Source organism: Plecotus auritus, assembly GCF_963455305.1.
Source record: "Plecotus auritus genome assembly, chromosome: 11".
NCBI classification, from domain to species: Eukaryota; Metazoa; Chordata; class Mammalia; order Chiroptera; family Vespertilionidae; genus Plecotus; species Plecotus auritus.
In genome coordinates, this window is record NC_137777.1 from 54371728 (window position 1) to 54390405 (window position 18678).

Here is an 18678-nt window from a genome sequence, read left to right on the forward strand (position 1 = left end):
CACACCAGAAGCTGATTCCCCATGTTTAATTCCAAGCTTTCTGACTTTATAAACCCTTCATCTTGTAAGAGCCCATTGTAGTTTAAGAAATTTCAAATTTTAGTCTTTTATACCAAATCAAGCTTTGTTTGTTTTTTATTCTAGACTTCTAGTTCTTTAATAGCTAATGTTCCCGAGAAAGACCTGATGCTGAAAAGAGACATGGATATAACTTCTGAAAGTGACTATGGAAACAGAAAAGAATGCAACAGAAAAATTCCTCGAAGATCGAAAATCCCATATTATTCCAAAGCAATTCAGACTATTAAGCACTACAACAAAAACAACAGCCCTTCCGTGAGGTACTTGTTTCCAATTAGAAATTCAGATGAGGCCCACACAAGTTACTACTGCGCTTCCGCATTAGAGCTCTCTGCTTTCCTAACGGCAGCCACAGGGCTCTCTGGGCATCCATGTACATTTATACAGAACCACCCTTTCTCTGGGATAGAGTGTCCTTCACTTGGGAAAAATATAAACACTGCACGTTCTATGGGTTATTTTCTGTTCCATTCTTTGCAGTTACAGTCGTAAAATGAAGCAGCCTTTCTTTAAAGACTTATATGTATGTTCCTCTCTGGCAAACTGTAGCCAACTGGAAGAGGTTGAGGAGCCGAGGACAGAGCTGATGAAAGTGAACATCAGTTGCCCAGAGGACACCTACCGGGTAGGGAAAAAGACAGAGAAATGCATGCAAATGACCTTGGTTTTAAATACAGGGAGTCTCAGAAAAATAGCGCATGTTTTTATTGGAATGATGGAAATTAGTTTATTTTTCCTTCCTGGTTTCCAGATGTTGTGTGATGTTATTATTTGTGTAATTTTTGAAGGAAGGGCAATTACACACTTACTTAAATCAGATTCCAGTGAGACTCTGTGTTAAGTTTCCTGTGGAGAAGAAGGCCTGTCTAAATGTTCGCGTTCTCATTCCTGGCAGTGCTTCCTAACTTCTGGCTCTCAGACACCCACGTGTCTAAGCAGATCTGGGGCTTCGCAGGGATGTCTGCCTTAGACACACCACAGGCATGCTAATTCAGGGTTTTCAGGGACTCTCCCGAAACCCAGTTAGGGGCCCGTGGATCCCAGATTAAGAGGCATTTAAGAATTTTAAAATTCTTAAATATTTGCCAGAATCATTCTCATGTTGTTAAGAATTTTTGGTGGACTGATTTATTTATAGCTTTATTAACTTGGCTTTATTTTACTTGTGAGGTTCTGGTTTTGATTGTGATGTCACTGTTCTTCCAATAATATAATTGCTTTTTAAACTGTTTCACACCTATCATGCTATTGGTTTCCTCCTCTTATTTTCAAGTATAGAAGCTTTACTGTTGAGAGAAATAATAGTAATTGTCATGACAGTGAAGGCAGCTAACCTTTCCTGAGTGGTCATTAGTGCCTGGCACGGTCTGTTCGCTTCACTTCCGTTGATTTGTTTAACCCTCCCCACAGCCCTCTGAATGAGATACTGCTGTTTCCATATTCTAAATGAGGAAATTGAGGCAAGATAACTTTTCCAAGTTCACACACACTATTATTTTCTTCCAGATACTTGTCGAGCAGCTAGACCAAGAGAGAGAGAAGAGGTGGAAAGCTGAACAAGCTGAAAAGAAGCTCATGGATTATATTGATGAACTGCATAAACATGCAAACGAAAAGAAAGACATCCACAGCCTGGCTCTGCTCACCACAGACAGGTGAGGGCTCGTCCCAGCCTGGAGCATGAACTCGCAGCGGGAACACTTCCATTTCAGCTAGCTGAAGTGAGAGCAGAGCCGTGCTGTGGCTAAAGCTTTAGTGCTTCAGCAGCTTGTTCAGACGAAGAATGCAGGCCCTGTTTATTTGGGCTCAGCCAGAGGGCTCAGATAGATCGATGCAACGTCCGAGTGAGGACCAGCAAGAGCTCCTGGAAGGCACAGGCTGTACGCCTCCATCCTGCTGGCAGGAGGGCCACACACAGCACAGTGCCTGAAACAAATAGCTCAGCAAAGCTTGCTGTTGAATGAAGTTCACATACGATGACGTTTCACTCATCCAGGAAGAATGCTGTGCCTTTTGGCACAGTGTTAGCTTCAGGGGTGGGAGAGGGGCATGGACTGTGATTTTCTGCCTGATTTTAATCTAGTGAGAGTTTGAAACATACTGCAAATCTCCCTCTCCACTGTACCTTTGATGTTGACTACGGATTTTGTCTTTTTAAATGAGTAATATATGCATCTGATTTCTGTTTTAGGTTAAAGGAGATTATTTTTAAAGAGAGAAATTCCAAAGTGCAACTCGAAGTTATGGTTCACAAACTTCAAAACGAGATTAAGAAACTAACTATTGAATTAATTAAAGCGAGAGATCAGCAGGAGGATCACATCCGGCACCTGAGAGCCCTGGAGCGAGCGCTAGAGAAGATGGAGCGGCAGAAAGGGCAGCAGCAGGCGGCACAGGTATTTCTGTCCTGCCTGGCACCTGGCTCTGGCGGAAACAGCTCTGTTGTCCGGCGGACTCGGAGGTGCTAGTGTGTGCAGATCTACCGCCATGCGAGTGAGCTGTGGAGCTGCCGAATGAAGGCTCCTGCACTCACAGCTGTCGGAAGACTTGGTGGACGTGTTGCAGGTTGTGAGGCTTGTGTTCCCAGAGCCAGGATGTAAGGCTTTTTGGGGCATCTGAAGGGGTTTTTTTCATTGAATTTATTGGGGTGACATTGATTAATAAAATTCTATAGGTTTCAAGTGTTCAGTTCTGTAAAACATCATCTGTATATTTTTCTCTTAATCCCTTTGTCTATTTCACCCAGGCCCGCAACCCCCCTCTCCTCTGACAGCCGCACCAGTCTGTTCTCTGTCTCTGGTGCCTTTTTCTCTTTTGTTGTGAAGGTCTCTCACTTCACACTTTCTTATCTGGATGAGGTGAGCAGCAGACAGAGCGAGGGTCGCTGCTGCCAGGGCTGTCCCTGCTGTGACCACAGCATCATCACCTGTCCTAGGACATTTTGAAAGTCAGTTTGGGCACGAGGTTCTGTTTAGAAGGCACGTTTCCCTGGGGAACTGGCAAGGGAAGCAGGGGGTTGTTGTCTTAAGTATAATAATTGTGTTTTCCCCAGATGCGGCTTATCGAAGAGGTGGAGCTCAAAGCGGCAGCTGCCGACCGAGAAATTAACTTGCTTCGAACTTCCCTTCAGCAAGAAAAGGAGCAGGTGCAGCAGCTTCACGAGCTCCTTGCACTGAAGGAGCAAGAGCACAGGTAAACGCCGCTGGCGTGGCTCAGTGGTTGGACATCGACCTATGAACCAGGAGGTCACAGTTCAATTCTCAGTCCGGGCATGTGCTCGGGTTTTGGGCTCGATCCCTAGTGTGTATAGGAGGCAGCCAATCAATGATTCTTTTTCATCATTAATGTTCCTATCACTCCCTTTCTGAAATCAATAAAAATGTATTTTTTTAAAAAAGAGCACAGGTAAATGAAAGCGCACCAGGCAGTGGGGACAGTCAAGCAAAGGGAAGAAGCTGCTTGGTTCCCCTCCCCCTCTCTCCCTTCCCCTCCACAGACAGGAGCCAGGACTGGGCAGTGGGAGGCTAGTTGCAGAGCCCATGGGAGGGGCAGCTTGTGTGTGGGGTAGGGTCCCCTCCTGGTGCAGTGGCAGCTCACGGACACAGGCGACTTACTGAGTGTGGGTGCTTCCCTGGCAGCTGCGCCTGCATTTCTGCAAACCCAACCTAAAGCTGGTCATTGGCATGTGCAAAAACTTTTACTGGATCTCCAAGTGACAGCGTGCTCACTTACTGGTTCTGTACTCCTGTGGAGCAGGTGCTAACAAACTTTTCCTTCCAAGGGCCAGGTAGAAAAGAGTCCAGCCCAGCTCGTGTGCACAGTGGTTAAGTGTTGACCCAGGAACAATTCCTGGTCAGGGCACATGCCCAGATTGTCAGCTCCATCCCTGGTGGGGGAGGGGAGCATGCAGGAGGCAGTCCATGTTTCTTATCTATGTTTCCATCTCTATCCTGCACTCTTCCTCTCTCTTTAAAAAGCAATAGAAACATACCAATTAAAAAAGAAAGAAAGAAAGGCTTCGCAGGCCACACCTAACTGCCTTTCCTGCAGTCAGGACTTAAACCAGTGGGTGTGGCCCTGTTCCAGTAAAAGTTTGTTTACAGAAGAGGGCAGCAGGCCAGTGGATCCCTGGGCCTCAGTGCACCGCCCTGCTCTGAGTCCCCAGTGATGGGAACACTTTCGGCTGCTTGTCTCCAGCTGCCCCAGCCAATTCCATGATGTCATGTAGAAATTAAATACTGATGCTTGGGGGGGATTGGCATCCTCTGTGTGGGCAGGATAGCTAGAAAAGATTGGAGGAAAACAAAAAAATCTAAAAATCCGTACTTAGTTTCCTTTACATATCTTTTTTTTAACATCTTGTTCTAGTTTAAAGAAACCCAGACTGGAAATAGCGGATTTTGTATTATGGGCTTGGTTTCTTCAAGAAAAATAGTGGTGAACTCAAAGGAATGAGCTCACATTTAAAGAAAAAACTGGCCTTATATCAAAAGATTGGTGAATAGTTTCACAGTTTAACTGTTGTTGTGTTTTTTCTCTTAACCAACCACTAGTACCAGTCAGGCTGTGTTTACTGTATGTCAGAGACTCAGCCAGAGCAGAAGGCACAGGGAGGGAGAGCTGCAGGTGCAGCTAGGAGCTCTGGCACCGTCCAGTGGTCCTGAATGTCTTGGGAACTTAGACCAGGGACATGCCTCTGATCCCATCCACTGAGCACAGTCATGGAAAACTCATTCCTTCTCTGTCCTGTCACAGTTTCTGTGTTTGAAGGTAGGGAGCTCATCTTAGATGACAGTTACGGGATATATAATCTATATATGTAAAAAACCAGAGACAGGAAAGCCGTAATGACCTGAACGACCAGTCACTATGACACCCACTGCGGCCAGCAAACCAGCCTGATCGGGGGGTGGGGCCAGCTGGCTAACCTCCCTTGGCTCCTCCCCCTGGCCAGCCCCACCCCTGGTTGACCCCCCACCCCAATAGGGGGTGGGACTGGCTGGCCAACCTCCTGCAGCCCCTCACCCTGGCCAGCCTTACCCACAATGGGCCCCCACCACCCCGATCGATCCACAGCCCCTCCCCCCAGCCAGCTCCACCCACGATCAGCCCCCTCCAATCAGGGGCAGGGCCGGCCGGTCAACCTCCCACGGCCCCTCCCCTGGCTGCTGACCCCCAATCGGCCCCGCATCCCAATCGGGGGCAGGGCCCGCTGACCAATTGCCTGCGGCCCCTCTTCCTTGCTGGCCCGGCCCTGATTGGGCCCTGATTGGGGCGGGCTGGCCCGCCAACCTCTCACCGTCTCCTCCCATCAGGCCCGGCCCCGATCCACCCTGATTGGGGCCGGGCTGGCTGGACCCCACGCATACATGAATTTGTGCAAAGGGTCTCTAGTCCTATATAATACAGAGCTAATATGCTAATTAGACCAAACAGCAGAACGACCATCGGACAACCTTCCGGACAAAGCTGGGGCTGCGAGGGCCTGCCGGGGCTGCGAGGGCCGAGCCCCTTGCATGAATTTCGTGCACTGGGCCTCTAGTATTTAGTAAACTTCAAAGTTTTTCTTTCCAGGGGAACAGCATCCTGTGATTGTTGTTTGTTTTTCATTCCAGGAAAGAACTTGAAACAAGGGCATTTTTTAGTGATGCTGAGTTCCAAGAAGCCATAGCCAAGGAAGTGGCAAAAGAAGAGGTAAAGCATGAGCAAGAGATCAAAGGATACCAAGAAAAAATCGACACATTAAGTCAGCAGTACCTGGATTTAGAGAATGAATTTCGTATTGCTTTAACTCTCGAAGCCAGAAGATTTAAAGATGTAAGAATTGGCATATAGGTTCCTATTGAAAACAGAACCAGCCAGATATGGGGTGATAAGAGGACCCCACTTTAGAGTTGTAGCTCTGTGGACGTGTTGGCTATATGGCCTTAAGCAGATCACTTGAATTCCTAGAGTCGTAGCGTCTGCCCTGAGATAACCACTGCTCTCCATGCTGTTGCCAAAGCCCAGTCAGGTGGTGGTGGTCAGGTGCGGAGCGTGGGGACACCTGGGTTCTCCCTGTGGCTGTAGGGCAAGATTGCAGCCGGACCCCGGCTTCGGCCTCGGCCACGTGTTGAGTGCAGCCGTGCTCCGTGTGCCACACAGCACACTGAGTACTGTGATTACATTGTTTTGCTAAACCTCTGAGATTCTAAACATGAAAGAAGGGCCCTAGCCAGTTTGGCTCCGTGGATAGAGTGTCGACCTACGAACTAAAGGGTCCAGGGTTCGATTCCCGTCAAGGGCACATGCCCAGGTTCCAGGCTTGATCCCCAGTAGGGGGTATGCAGGAGGCAGCCGATCAATGATTCTCACCATTGATGTTTCTATCCCTTTTTCCCTCTCCCTTTTTGAAATCAATAAAAAATATATATTTAAATAAACGTGAAAGAAATAAGTTGTTGCCAGAAACAAATATTTTCTAAATATTTGGAGAACTGCTATTTATAATGCAATTTTGAAATATAGGTTAAAGATGGTTTTGAAAGTGTTGCAACTGAGTTAGCAAAGAGCAAGCATGCTCTTGTTTGGGCTCAACGGAAAGAAAACGAGTCTTCCTCTTTAATTAAAGATCTGGCCTGCATGGTGAAGGAGCAAAAGACAAAGCTTGCAGAAGTCTCTAAACTGAAACACGAAACAGCAACAAACTTGCAGGTAAGTCGTTGTAGCACGGTATTCTCCTTTCTGTTTGTTATGTCCTTTCCCCAAGTGCCTGCAATGATTTTAGAAGTGCACGATGTTGAACTTTTAATAATACTAATTATGTGCTTGACATGTATGAAAAGTAATAGAACTGGGAGGTTCACTGATTTCCCAGAGTGTACTGCATACCTAAGAGAGTGTTTAAGTATAATGAGTGAGTTAACTAGGAAACTACTAAGTAGCTAGTACACAGTTGCACAGTGAGAGAAGAAGTTGTGACGGTGATGCTCAAATTGTTGAGGTTTGGGAAATAGCATGTGGGTTGCTGGTACTAACTTTTGTAGTAGTGGTTTTTTAGACATACCCACACATAATCTAAATTAATTTCTGTTGTTGCCATTTTAAACATTAGGGATATTTTGCCAAGAGAACTTCCTTTCTGCAAGTGACCTCTGGGCCAGCGGTCACCAACTGGTAGTCTGCGGACCACTGGTGGTCCGTGAGGCCTGAAAGGTTGGCGACCACTGCTCTGGCTACTGATATAAATGCTGAGAAACTCTGAGTATTACAAGTGTGGTTGCTCTTAGGGTGTTAGAATAAAATTCAGAGTGTTTGAAGGAGTGGCCTCTTATATTTTACTTCATTTTCTGACCATTTATCTTTAGTTAATAAAACTAAAACTTCTTCTGATGTAAAATTGAGGAACATTTACTTGGTGTTTGCTTAAATAGCATGTTTCTTACTATAAAATGTGAAAAAGTAGCAATAGGAGTATTGACGTATAACAGCTGCGTTGCGTTTTCCCCTGTCTGGGGAGTGTACAGAATCAGATCAGCACCCTTGAACTCCTGATCGAAGACGACAAGCAGAAGAGCATCCAGATCGAGCTGCTCAAGCACGAGAAAGTCCAGCTGATTGCCGAGCTCGCGGCCAAGGAGTCGCTGATTTACGGTCTCAGGACAGAGAGAAAAGTGTGGGGCCAGGAGCTGGCACAACAGGGTAAAATTCCCACATTTCAAAGGGAAACGGCCCCTTTTTCTAAAGGAGCAAATCTGCATATAGGAAGGGCTTCCCTGCCCCAAGACCCAGGGTCAGGCCCCGTCCACCACCTCCTGGAAACAGGAAGTGGCTTACTGTACCAGTTGCCGCTCTGAGTCCTGGTTGGCTTTCCTCCTGCTGGTGTAACAGGGTTACTTTTCTCACCAGGCCTGTCTTTCTCGTGCTGCCGCTGAATTAAGTTGTTGAAAACATTTCTCCTCACACAGTAATTTTACATGATTTCGTACAGATGCAGCATTCAGTTCTTTTCTAAATGTTGCTAACAGTTATCTTGTCACACACGGAGAAATGCCAGTGGTGCGTGGATGAAAACCACCGTCTGCTTAGGCTAACCTGCCTCAGTCCGTTCCACTCGAAACCTGCCCAGTGGAGGTGGCTGTAGGGCACCACATTCGCTCCGTGGGCGCGGGCTCTAACGGAGGTGGCTCGCCTGTCATTCCACATGGGGTATCGTATCGCGCGTGGTCTGGCCGTTCGTGTGCCATGTCCTGACCGGTTAGATGGGACCGCCTGTCACTTGTTCTCCGATTGTGGCTTAAGGTTTCAAACAGCACAGGGCTGAAATGCCTTTCGTTTCTGGCCCTTTCCTCTTCATACTGTGTGCTGTTGTAGCTCTCCTTTCTTTAGCCAGCTTTCCTTGGTTCTCATGTTATACATTGTGAAATTCGATGTCCATAAAAGACAAATCCTCCAGTCTCCTAAAGTTTGCCTCTGGTGGTGCTTGCTTCCCAGGATCTTGTCTGGCCCAGGATCGCGGGAAACTGGAAGCGCAGATCGAAAGTTTATGCAAAGAGAACGAGTCTCTGCGGAAGACGAATGAGCAAGACAGTGACACGCTGCGGATTAAGTGCAAAATCATAGAGGACCAAACCGAGACCATCGGAAAATTAAAAGCTGTAAGTTTGGCATTTTATTTTGGGAAGACAGCATATGGCAGGTTTGAGAATCTGTGGATCAGAGTATCCAGTAAATGTTTTGTCTGTGTGAGTCCCAGCTGTTGTGGAATTTAAGACAGGTTATCATGTGTTTCCTTTTGCAATATTTCCCCCTTTGCTTTTAAAAGTGATATGTGGCATTCATGTATTGACTTGAAATTACATCTACTTCAAAGTTGTATAAAGAATGTTCTTGTTGCCCTTTGGAATAACTAGAACAGTGTTGATGGAGGTTAGGAACCACAAGAAAAGGAACGTTGTATATGTTTAAAATGTCCTTTCAAGCATTGCTTCATCTCTCAATATTGCTCTCACTTCTCAAACTTATGACAAACCTACTCTCCTCTGGGTAAAGGTCTATGACTGGATTGCAGGATTCATGCCTGTCCCAAGGCCACCGTGTGCCAGTTGTACCCACCCTCTTCCTCCTTGGGCCCACCTGAGAGAATGCTAACAGAATCACTTATTTCAATATGTGGAAACTTCCCAGAGAAATTTTCTGAAGATTGTCTTGAGCACTAAAGCAAACTTAAATTCCAAAATTTTCTTCTTAAAGTGTAAAAATAACTGAAAATGGAGTTTTTATTTTTTAAATATATTTTTATTGAATTCAGAGAGAGGAAGGGAGAGGAAGAGATAGAAACATCAATGATGAGAGAGAATCATTGATAGGCTGCCTCCTGCACACCCCCTATGGGGGACTGAGCCCACAACCTGGGCATGTGCCCCGCCCAGGAATCAAACCATGACCTCCTAGTTCATGGGTTGACACTCAACCACTGAGCCACACCAGCTGGGTGAAAAGGTGTTTTTAAAGAAACTTGTAAATGGGATTATCACCCATAAAGTTAGGAACTCAATCTTTAGAGAATTTATAACCACTTAATATTTTATTTTTTTTCCTTAGTCATATTTAAGAAACTTCTTAATTTCATCAAGTACAGAAAATGAAAAACCCTGTTCACTCCCATGTTGCTTTCTCCATAGCTAGATGTGAGTGTGGCTACTTGAATTGTATTCTTGAACAGTGATATTGGTGTTCTCTCAATTGAAACTGTGGTCTCAGTATATCCAGTATTTCAAATATATCTTTCATACATACCAAGTTGCACTGATAGGTACTGAGATGTTTTAGCAGTAAGCTGTTTTTCTTGTTTTAAAAATCTAGCCAAGCTATTGTCTTTTGAATAAGGTAAATAAAATTCAGAAAGACTAGTTGTTTGCACTTAAATTTCACAAGGCAAAGCAGATGATATTTGGTATAGTCGGTCATTGTGTTTGACTTAACCACACAGTCAGACTGGTGCCTCCTCAACCTGAGGACATACGGAGGTAGCTGGGCAGAGCTTCTTCAGCAGTAAAGTCACCTAACTGATAACTTAAGGGGCAATGACTTAAAATGCAAATTTTGGAGTTTGATGTTTCACCTGAGTAGGTTCTCTAATTAGCTTCTGACTGGAAGTTTGAAATTCTTTAAAATGCTGCTTCCTCGTGTTATTTGGTACTTTTCAGTATACCTGGATCACGAGACCCCAGTGCTGCAGTGCCATTCTGATTGTTAAGAGGGGTATTTCATAAGAATCTTTCATGGCTTCTGTGGGTTCTTGATAATGTGTGTCAAGGCTGCCCACACCTACGTACTCCAGGGAGTCGTGGGAGAAATAAACAGCTCATGGCTTATGTGGACGTTAGGACTACCTGACTGCCTTTGCTTAGAGTCCTTAGCTATGTCACACCCTGAGGGGCTGCACCACGTTCTGTATGACCCGGAGAATCCCCCTCAATGAGGCTTGTCCAGCATTTGTTTGCCTCCATCTTCTTCCCAAGAGGAATGAGAGGCAAGTGGGGCAGGGAGAATTGGGGCAAGAATAAGACCCTCTTCCACACTCGCACCCGCAGCCCAGTGCTGGTGCGGGACCTGCAGACATTGCACACGCCTCAGGCGGGTTAACCGACCCTCCTGGTGCCTGACTCACAGCACAGAAGACACAGTAAAAGTCCACCTCAGTCTGGGGGATGTGAGGTCTGTTTGCACGTGACATTTCAGTAATGAAATCGGACATTATTTAAAGTGTGTGCGCAGTAGAAATGGTTTAATCCAGTGAGCATCAGTCTTTGCTGTATCCCTGTCAGGCACCTAGAGTTTTCTTTCTTTCTGCCCTGAGAACATATTCATTCAAATGCAAAATGACGTAATTAAATTCCTGTTGTGCTGCTTTCTCCTTTCCTCCTACTCTCTGTGTGGTTAGTAATCACTAACTTACTGAAATAAAAAGTGTGAGTAGGACAGAAATTTTCCCTCTTAATAGCCCCTAAACAATAGTCTGTATATCTTTTCTAAAACACTTATTGAACTTTGAATTCATTTTTGTAGTTCTTAAAATAATTTAAAACCATACCTATTTAATTAGGAAATGAGACATCTAGGATTAATGAAGTACTTATTATTTTCTTGAAGTGTTTACAGGAAAGAGAGGAACAAATCAAAATATTACAAGAAAACGTCTGTGAAATACAGAAATGTACTCAAGAACAACTTGACGAAAAATCTTCGCAACTGGATGACATAATTGAGAAACTAGAAAGACACAATGAAAGAAAAGCAAAACTAAAACAGCAGTTGCAAGTAAAGGAATTAGAACTTGAAGAAATTAGAAAAGCTTACAGGTATTCTTTGGTGTTTCCTGCTGAGAAGTAAACTGTGGCTTAATAACTTGTCTGACCAATTCTGTCCCTAACATTCCCTCTTCTCCTGTCAGTACCCTTAATCAGAAGTGGCATGATAAAGGGGAGCTCCTCAGTAATCTGGAAATGCAAGTAAAGGAAGTGAAGGAGAAATTTGAGAACAAGGAAAGGAAGCTGAAAGCGGAAAGAGACCAAAGTGTTGAACTACAAAAGTAAGCATGAAGTCCTCAGGCACCGGGGCCCTCTGGGAATGGGGAGGGGCCAGATGGGAGGAAAGATGAGGGGAAGCTAAAATCATATTGGATGAAGTTATTTGCCAAATATTTGATTTCCATTCCATTATTCCTTCTATAAAGAAGGTATGAGTCCCTCTTCCATGGTTGTGAGCTTTAAGTCTATGTCTGTTGTCTGTGTGTGTGTGCGGAAGTGCAGTCCTGACACATGGTAATTACTGTACGTATATTGGTCTTATTACTGCGCTTATTGTTTCATGCTGTCTTCCTGAAAGCAGCCAGTGTGTTTGGCTGTTGCGTATGGCCCTCCAAGGAGTAAGCTGTCTGGGGCTCTGGGCCAGAGAAGCCAGAGCTCATTTCAAAGGGGGAGGAAGCTGTTCCTGGGGCCACTTGTGTGGGTTTTGTAAGTGCTCTAGAGGAAAATGCAGGTTTTACCTGTGAACTGTAACTAGGCCTGTTACAATAGTTTATAAAGCTGACAGCCTTGAAACTATGTAGCGCAGTTTAGTTCCTGTCGAGATAGAGAGGTATAGACATTATGCACAGACTCCCATAATGGAAACTGCATTCCAGGTCTCCTGGTGTTTTCACTCCCTAAGATTGAAGGTGGTGTTATCCTCTGCAGAAAGATTTGACTGACAGCAGCATCTGCTCATAGCCCTGTTGCACTGTGCTTTCACAGATATCCAGGGTCCTCGGCTCAGAACCAATAGCAGAAAAGTGTTCATTGTGGACTTTTTAAACAAAGTCACTCATATCCTATATAATAAAAGGACTAATATGCAAATTGTCCCCACGGGCAGGAGTTCGACCGACCGGGAGTTAGACATACGCTGACCACCAGGGGGCAGTGGCAGCAGGCAGCTGGGGGAAGGGAGGCCCTGGCCGGCAGCCAGCAGCCACTAGGGACCCTACCCGTGCACGAATTTCATGCACTGGGCCTCTAGTTTAATATAAAGGAAGTGGTGTTTCGCCTCTAAGAAACAATTAGTACTAAACTTTTGTGAACACTAATGTTTTTATTAACCTAGGACAGTGGTCGGCAAACTCATTAGTCAACAGAGCCAAATACCAACAGTACAACAATTGAAATTTCTTTTGAGAGCCAAATTTTTTAAACTCAAACTTCTTCTAACGCCACTTCTTCAAAACAGACTCGCCCAGGCCGTGGTATTTTGTGGAAGAGCCACACTCAAGGGGCCAAAGAGTCGCATGTGGCTCGCGAGCTGCAGTTTGCTGACCACTGACCTAGGGTATTATCTGTTAAGCATTAGCACAGGGAAGTCAGACACATCCTCCTATATAATAAAACCCTAATATGCAAATCAACCAAATGGTGGAACAACCAGTTGCTATGATGCACACTGACCACCAGGGGGCAGACACTCAATGCAGGAGCTGCCCCCTGGTGGTCAGTGCGCTCCCACAGGGGGAGTGCTGTTCATGGCTGGCAAGCGCAGCAGCCTCTGCTGCAGGAGGGCAGTAAGGAGTGAGGGGTCCCAGACTGCAAGAGGGATGTTTGACTGCCGGCTTCGGCCTGAGCAGGCGGACATCCCTCAAGGGGTCCTGGACTGCGAAGGGCGCAGGCCAGGCTGAGGGACCCCCCCCCTCCCCCGCCGCCCCAGTGCATGATTTTTGTGCACTGGGCCTCTAGTCTATGTATAAATGTAAACCTGCCTATAGTATACGCTTCAGATAAGTGTCACACTGCACATCCCTGGAGGAGGTGCAGCCCCTGGGAAGGCACTTCCAGTCCTCTCCCACAGACGCAGGGCTGGAGACCAGAGCAGGAGCTCAGAGGCGAGACTCACAAATGGGCGTGAGGGTCCCTGCCCTGTGCTGCTGGCTGATTCTGCTGGAGGGCGAGCTGCTTGTAGCTGGAGTTCCGGAGATGGAGAGCCCTTTGCTACTGTGTACCCATTGAAATATGAATGTGAGAGCTGCCATCTCTGAAGAAAAAGCATCCTAACTTTTATACACACCAAGATGCGGGTCTTGTCTTCTGTTTCAGGGATGCTGTGGAAAAGCTTTATTATATGGATGATGCCTTTAAAAAACAAGTGGAGGCAATTGTTGAAGCCCATCACGCTGAAATAATACATCTGGAAAATGAAAAGCAAAAATATATTGATTCTGCAAATTTAAAGGTATTATCAGTAAATTGCACTTGATTATCATTATTGAATTGTTACAGCTAAATAAATTGAGACTGATAAAGAGAAAAGGCAGCATGATTTAATGACCAAATAGATATGAAGAATGTTGCCAAAATTATCATGAATCCAGGTCATAATGTTGGCAGGTTGTAGAATATAATTGCAGTGAAACCGAGGTTATGAGTGATCCTGGTGTGGACCTGCTCTGTGATCTCCGAGTAAAAGTCACCATCTCCCTAACCAGTCTCATAGCGAAGCCCCTTCCTGCACATGAGCAGGGTGAGGAGTGAGTATATTAAACACAAGTCATCATTACCTTAGGAAAGTTCTCGAAAAGTAGTCTTTTATCATTAAGTAGGGCTCAGGACTATCACGTTTGTCATATTACCATCATTGACAAAGGAGCTTTTAATAATACACATGCATGAGCTTTCCCCTGAAATTTTCATTCACAGTTTGGGGTCAGACCCTGGTGTTTTTCAAACTCAACCGGTGATTCTGATGTGACCCCCTCTGTTGAGATCTGCTAACTGAGGGGACAGTTGTGAAATTCCATTTTTCCCTGATTTTGAAGTGGTAATAGGAAACAGGTACAATAGCCTCTCCCCCCCCCCCCCCCCCCCCACACACACACACACACACGCCGTTTTGTTTTCTGAGGTTTTGGTTATATGCATTCAATTGTCCGAAATATTAAATAGAAAATTCCAAAAATAATTCATAGGTTTTAAATTGCACACCATTCTGAGTTGCGTGATGAAATCCGCCCTCCCTGTCCTGCCCCGGACGGGAATCGTCCCGTTGTCCAGTGCCTCCTTGCTGCATGTGCTCCCACCCGTTAGTCATTCGGTAGCCACCTTGGTGATCAGATCGACTGTCGTGGTATCGCAGTGCTTGTGTTCAAGTAACATTTATTTTACTTGATAACGGCCCCAAAGCGCAAGAGGTAGTGATGCTGGCAACTCGGACATGCCAAAGAGAAGCCATAAAGCGCTTCCTTTAAGTGGAAAGGTGAACATTCTGGACTTAATAAGGAAAGAAAAAAAATCGTATGCTGAGGTTGCTAAAATCTACAGTGAGAGCGAATCTTCTATCGTGAAATTGGGAAGAAGGAAAAGGAAATTCCTGCTAGTTTTGCTGTTGTACCTCAAACTGCAAAAGTAACAGCCTCAGAGCGTGGTAAGTGCTTAGATAAGATGGAAAAGGCTTTAAATTTGTGGGTGGAAGACACGGACAGAAAACGTGTTCCAATGGATGGCAGCATGCTGCTCAAAAAGCACTGAGCCTGTGTGAGGACTTCAGCAGGGACCCCTGAAACCAGGCCATTCACTGCAAGTGAGGGGTGGCTGCAGATCCAGGGGCAGGTGCGGCAGTGTATCAGCTTACCTCGTCTCGGGAACAGAGGGTCGGTGCCGTGCAGTGAGATGTTCTGGGAGATCACATGACTTTTATTATAGTCTATTGCACACTCTATTTTGTTGTTAATCTCTTGCTGTGCCTATTTTATAAATTAAGCTTTATCATAGATATGTGTGTGCAGGAAAACCGTAACATACAGGAAGTTTGGTTCTATCGGTGGTTTCAGGGTCTGGGGACGTATCCCCACAGAGAGGGGGAGACTCTCTTCTGTACAATGGGAGACTCAGAAATCAGCAGCTAGAAAGAGCCCAGCCAGAGAAAGTGACAGGAATCCTCTGTGTCATTGTAGTCAGGGTTGTGTGATTAGTGGACATGACTCTCGGGAGTCTGTGAAGAGAGACGGATGAGGGCTTTGAAAATCATCACAATGAATAAGGAAGTACGACTTGTTCAGAACTTAGTTCTATATTTCATGTCAAATCAACAGACTTTTCAGATGTTTTATTTAAGATCCGCTGAGTGTTTGGCAAGGTACATCAGGTACCAAGTCAAGTATCAGGATAGGCCCTTACTTGGCTGAAAGGAAAGTGCGAGTTCTGTTTTAGACCGCCCACCGATACGACATAAAATTAAAAGGATAGATCTGTTGAGGAGTTAAATAAATGGTACCAGAACTTACATGTGACAATCAAAAAAAAAAAAAAAATGTGAGGTATCACAGAGAAATGATAATTTAAATTAGGAGAAATATTAATTTTCTGGGGGAGAAAGAGTAGGAAATCTATATTAGAAAGATTTATATTAATCTAGAGATTAGGAAGAGGGCTGGGCATAGTGATACTCCTTTTGGGAGAGCTGTATCATAGAAGAGAGAGTTTCAAGCAGAAATTAATAGTATCAGTTACAGAGAACTCGGCGGGAAGCCGCCCATTGTCTTCACTAGCAGAGAGGTGTGGACAAGGAACCCGGAAGGCTGGGGACCTTTGAGCTCTGGCAAAGGTCAGGGCTGTACACCCACAGTTTAGTGGAGACCATGGTAGCTGAAGGAACTTCCCCACCAGACAGTCATGTGAATCCTTACGGATAAGATAGTCTGCCTGTTTCTGGAAACTGCCTGCCTAAGGGCTATAGGTGTGTCCCAAACTGAATAAAAAGGTGGCAAGGCCGGTGCCCAAGTGGAGTCGTTCCTCTTGAGCTGGGCTCCCGCCTGGTCCCCCAGTATTTCCAAATTATTGTTTCTTGTCTCATCTCTTTAATTTGCGTGCGGCCCTCTTCCAGAGCCCGAACCCTGAACCACGCGGGACGTGGGGAATTCACAGAACTCTACTGATTAAATGACCCCTCAAAAACATGGCAATTTTTTTCAAACACTTTTTTAAAAATAAGTTTTTATTGATTTTTAGAGAGAGGGGAAGGAGGATAGAGAGAAGCATCCTCGATCACTACCTCCTGCACAGCCCCTACTGGGGATCGTAACCCCAGGCATGTGCTCTAACTGGGAATCAAATCGGTGACCTCTTGGTTCCTGGGTCGATGCTTAACCGCTAAGCCACACCAACTGGGCAAAGATGGCAATTTATAACCACCAACAGCAACTGTAGAAATGCTGCTGGAACTATAGTAGATTATCATTGGGAAGGGAAGTTATGTCAAGTTTGAAAGTCCGTAAGGGTCTAGTGTTTAAGGTGAATGCACGATTCAGCACTCATGGCAGCACAAGACTGCAGAGATGGAGCCAGAGGGATTCATGACTTAGCACTCATAGCAGCACAGGACAGTGCAGAGATGGAGCCAGAGGGATTCATGATTCAGCACTCAGCAGCACAGGACAGTGCAGAGATGGAGCCAGAAGACTGTTTCTGCCCACATGTGCTACTGAGAAGCTGCATGGCCTTCAACAAATTGTCTAAGCTCTAAAATAGAGTCTAAATAAATCACCATGTGTCCATCACCAGAACCTGTGAGAAATAGATACTATACATGTAAGTACTTTGTCTACAGCATAAACATTGTTTTCCCAATTAGTATTTGAATAAGTTTCCTTTACTTTCTGCTTTATATAAATATCGCAAAATGCACAAGAATAAATTTTTGACTTTTTTCTTTCAGAATGCATTTTAAAAATAATTCTGTTTAAGAAATTTAAAAGTAAAATTTATATTTGATTTAGGTTCATCAAGTTGAAGAAGAAATGCGTGGACTTCTGCAAGAAAACTGCAAGAACAAAAAAGCACTGGAAGCAAAAATTAAGCATCTTGCTTTTGCTCTAAACGAAATTCATCAAGTCTTGTGATGGTTCTGAGAACGAATTCAATTGAAATGGACCAGCAGACCAATTGTAAAAATGATTAAATATTGTAACAGTAGTAACTGCTATGACTTTGAAATGTCTCTTTCTACATATTTCATCCTGATTATATTTTAAAAGACTTTTGAAAAAGTATTTAATTGTATATGTAGGTTTTTATAATAAATTGTTGATAATTATGTGTATTAGAAAAACTTATCAAAATAACTAGACTTAAGACACTTTTTCTGTGCTATCCATTCTTTGGTAATTACACTTTGCCTATAAATATGTAAATGGAATTTAAGATTAGCCTTTGACTATATTAGGGAAATTATTTTAATAGTTGTCATTGCCTTATTGTATTGATGAAGAATTAATTATATTTCTTGGTTGTCCTTTAGTTTATGTAGCTCCATTCTTTCAAAATGCTCATACGAAGAGCCAAAAAGTACCTGAGATCTGTATGGTCAGAGATGTGGCACTCAAAAGAAAGCATGTTGCCACTTCCTCATCCATAATGACCCCTTTTTTATAATGCATATGACTCATTAAAGATTACATTTAAAGTTTATAAACATTGTCTGTTCCAGAGGAACACTACTGCTCCATCCTCATTTTTTCATTTCCCTTTTTAGTCACTGTATGTATGAAAATTATTATTTTGCAACTGGAAACAGGTTTCATTTCATCTAGTCATTTATTACTGTTCTAGAGGCCCGTTGCAGGAAGATTCCTGCAATAGGGCTTCCTGTGGCGGTCTGCTTCCCTCCCTCCTCCCCCTGCCTCACCTACTTCCCTCCCTTCTCCCCCGCCCCGCCTGCTTCCCTCCCTTCTCTGCAACACCACTTGCTTGCTTCTCTGCAGCTTTGCTCCCTTCTGCAATGCTTGGCTTCCTTCTACACTGTCTTCAGTCTTCGCTCTACTCCTGGATATGCAAATCAACCGCCATCTTGGTTGGGTTAATTTGCATACTTGCTCCTGATTGGCTTGTGGGTGTAGCGGAGTGATGGTTAATTTGCATATTACTCTTTTATTATATAGGATACCTTTTGTCATCTTTTATGTTCCTGTGTATATAAAACAAAAACCTAAGTACTATCCTCACTGTTTTTGAAAGAGAATATAATACTATGCTTTTAAAGTAATAGCCAGAGACTTTTTAAAAGTTAAATGGAATAAGAAAAAATATAAATGCTTCT

The 18678-nt window shown here is 44.5% G+C and overlaps 1 protein-coding gene across 14 annotated transcripts in view; it reads left to right on the plus strand.

Annotated features, from left to right (window-relative positions):
* LRRCC1 (leucine rich repeat and coiled-coil centrosomal protein 1) overlaps positions 1-17861 on the plus strand; it is a 34005-nt gene extending 16144 nt beyond the window's left edge. For 4 of the 14 annotated variants that reach the window (XM_080646638.1, XM_080646637.1, XM_080646642.1 and 1 more), the window contains 13 exons: positions 145-341; positions 562-706; positions 1588-1736; positions 2273-2477; positions 3134-3273; positions 5697-5898; positions 6589-6774; positions 7587-7761; positions 8554-8717; positions 11215-11423; positions 11516-11653; positions 13686-13821; positions 17360-17861. In XM_080646638.1, the coding sequence (XP_080502764.1) occupies positions 145-341; positions 562-706; positions 1588-1736; positions 2273-2477; positions 3134-3273; positions 5697-5898; positions 6589-6774; positions 7587-7761; positions 8554-8717; positions 11215-11423; positions 11516-11653; positions 13686-13821; positions 17360-17482 (2169 nt within the window). In that variant the 3' untranslated portion in view covers positions 17483-17861. Of the gene's footprint in view, positions 1-144; positions 342-561; positions 707-1587; positions 1737-2272; positions 2478-3133; positions 3274-5696; positions 5899-6588; positions 6775-7550; positions 7762-8553; positions 8718-11214; positions 11424-11515; positions 11654-13685; positions 15010-17359 lie in introns of all 14 variants that reach the window. The other 10 variants (XM_080646632.1, XM_080646640.1, XM_080646634.1 and 7 more) reach the window with 6 other exon arrangements.
* Positions 17862-18678: the final 817 nt, after the last annotated feature.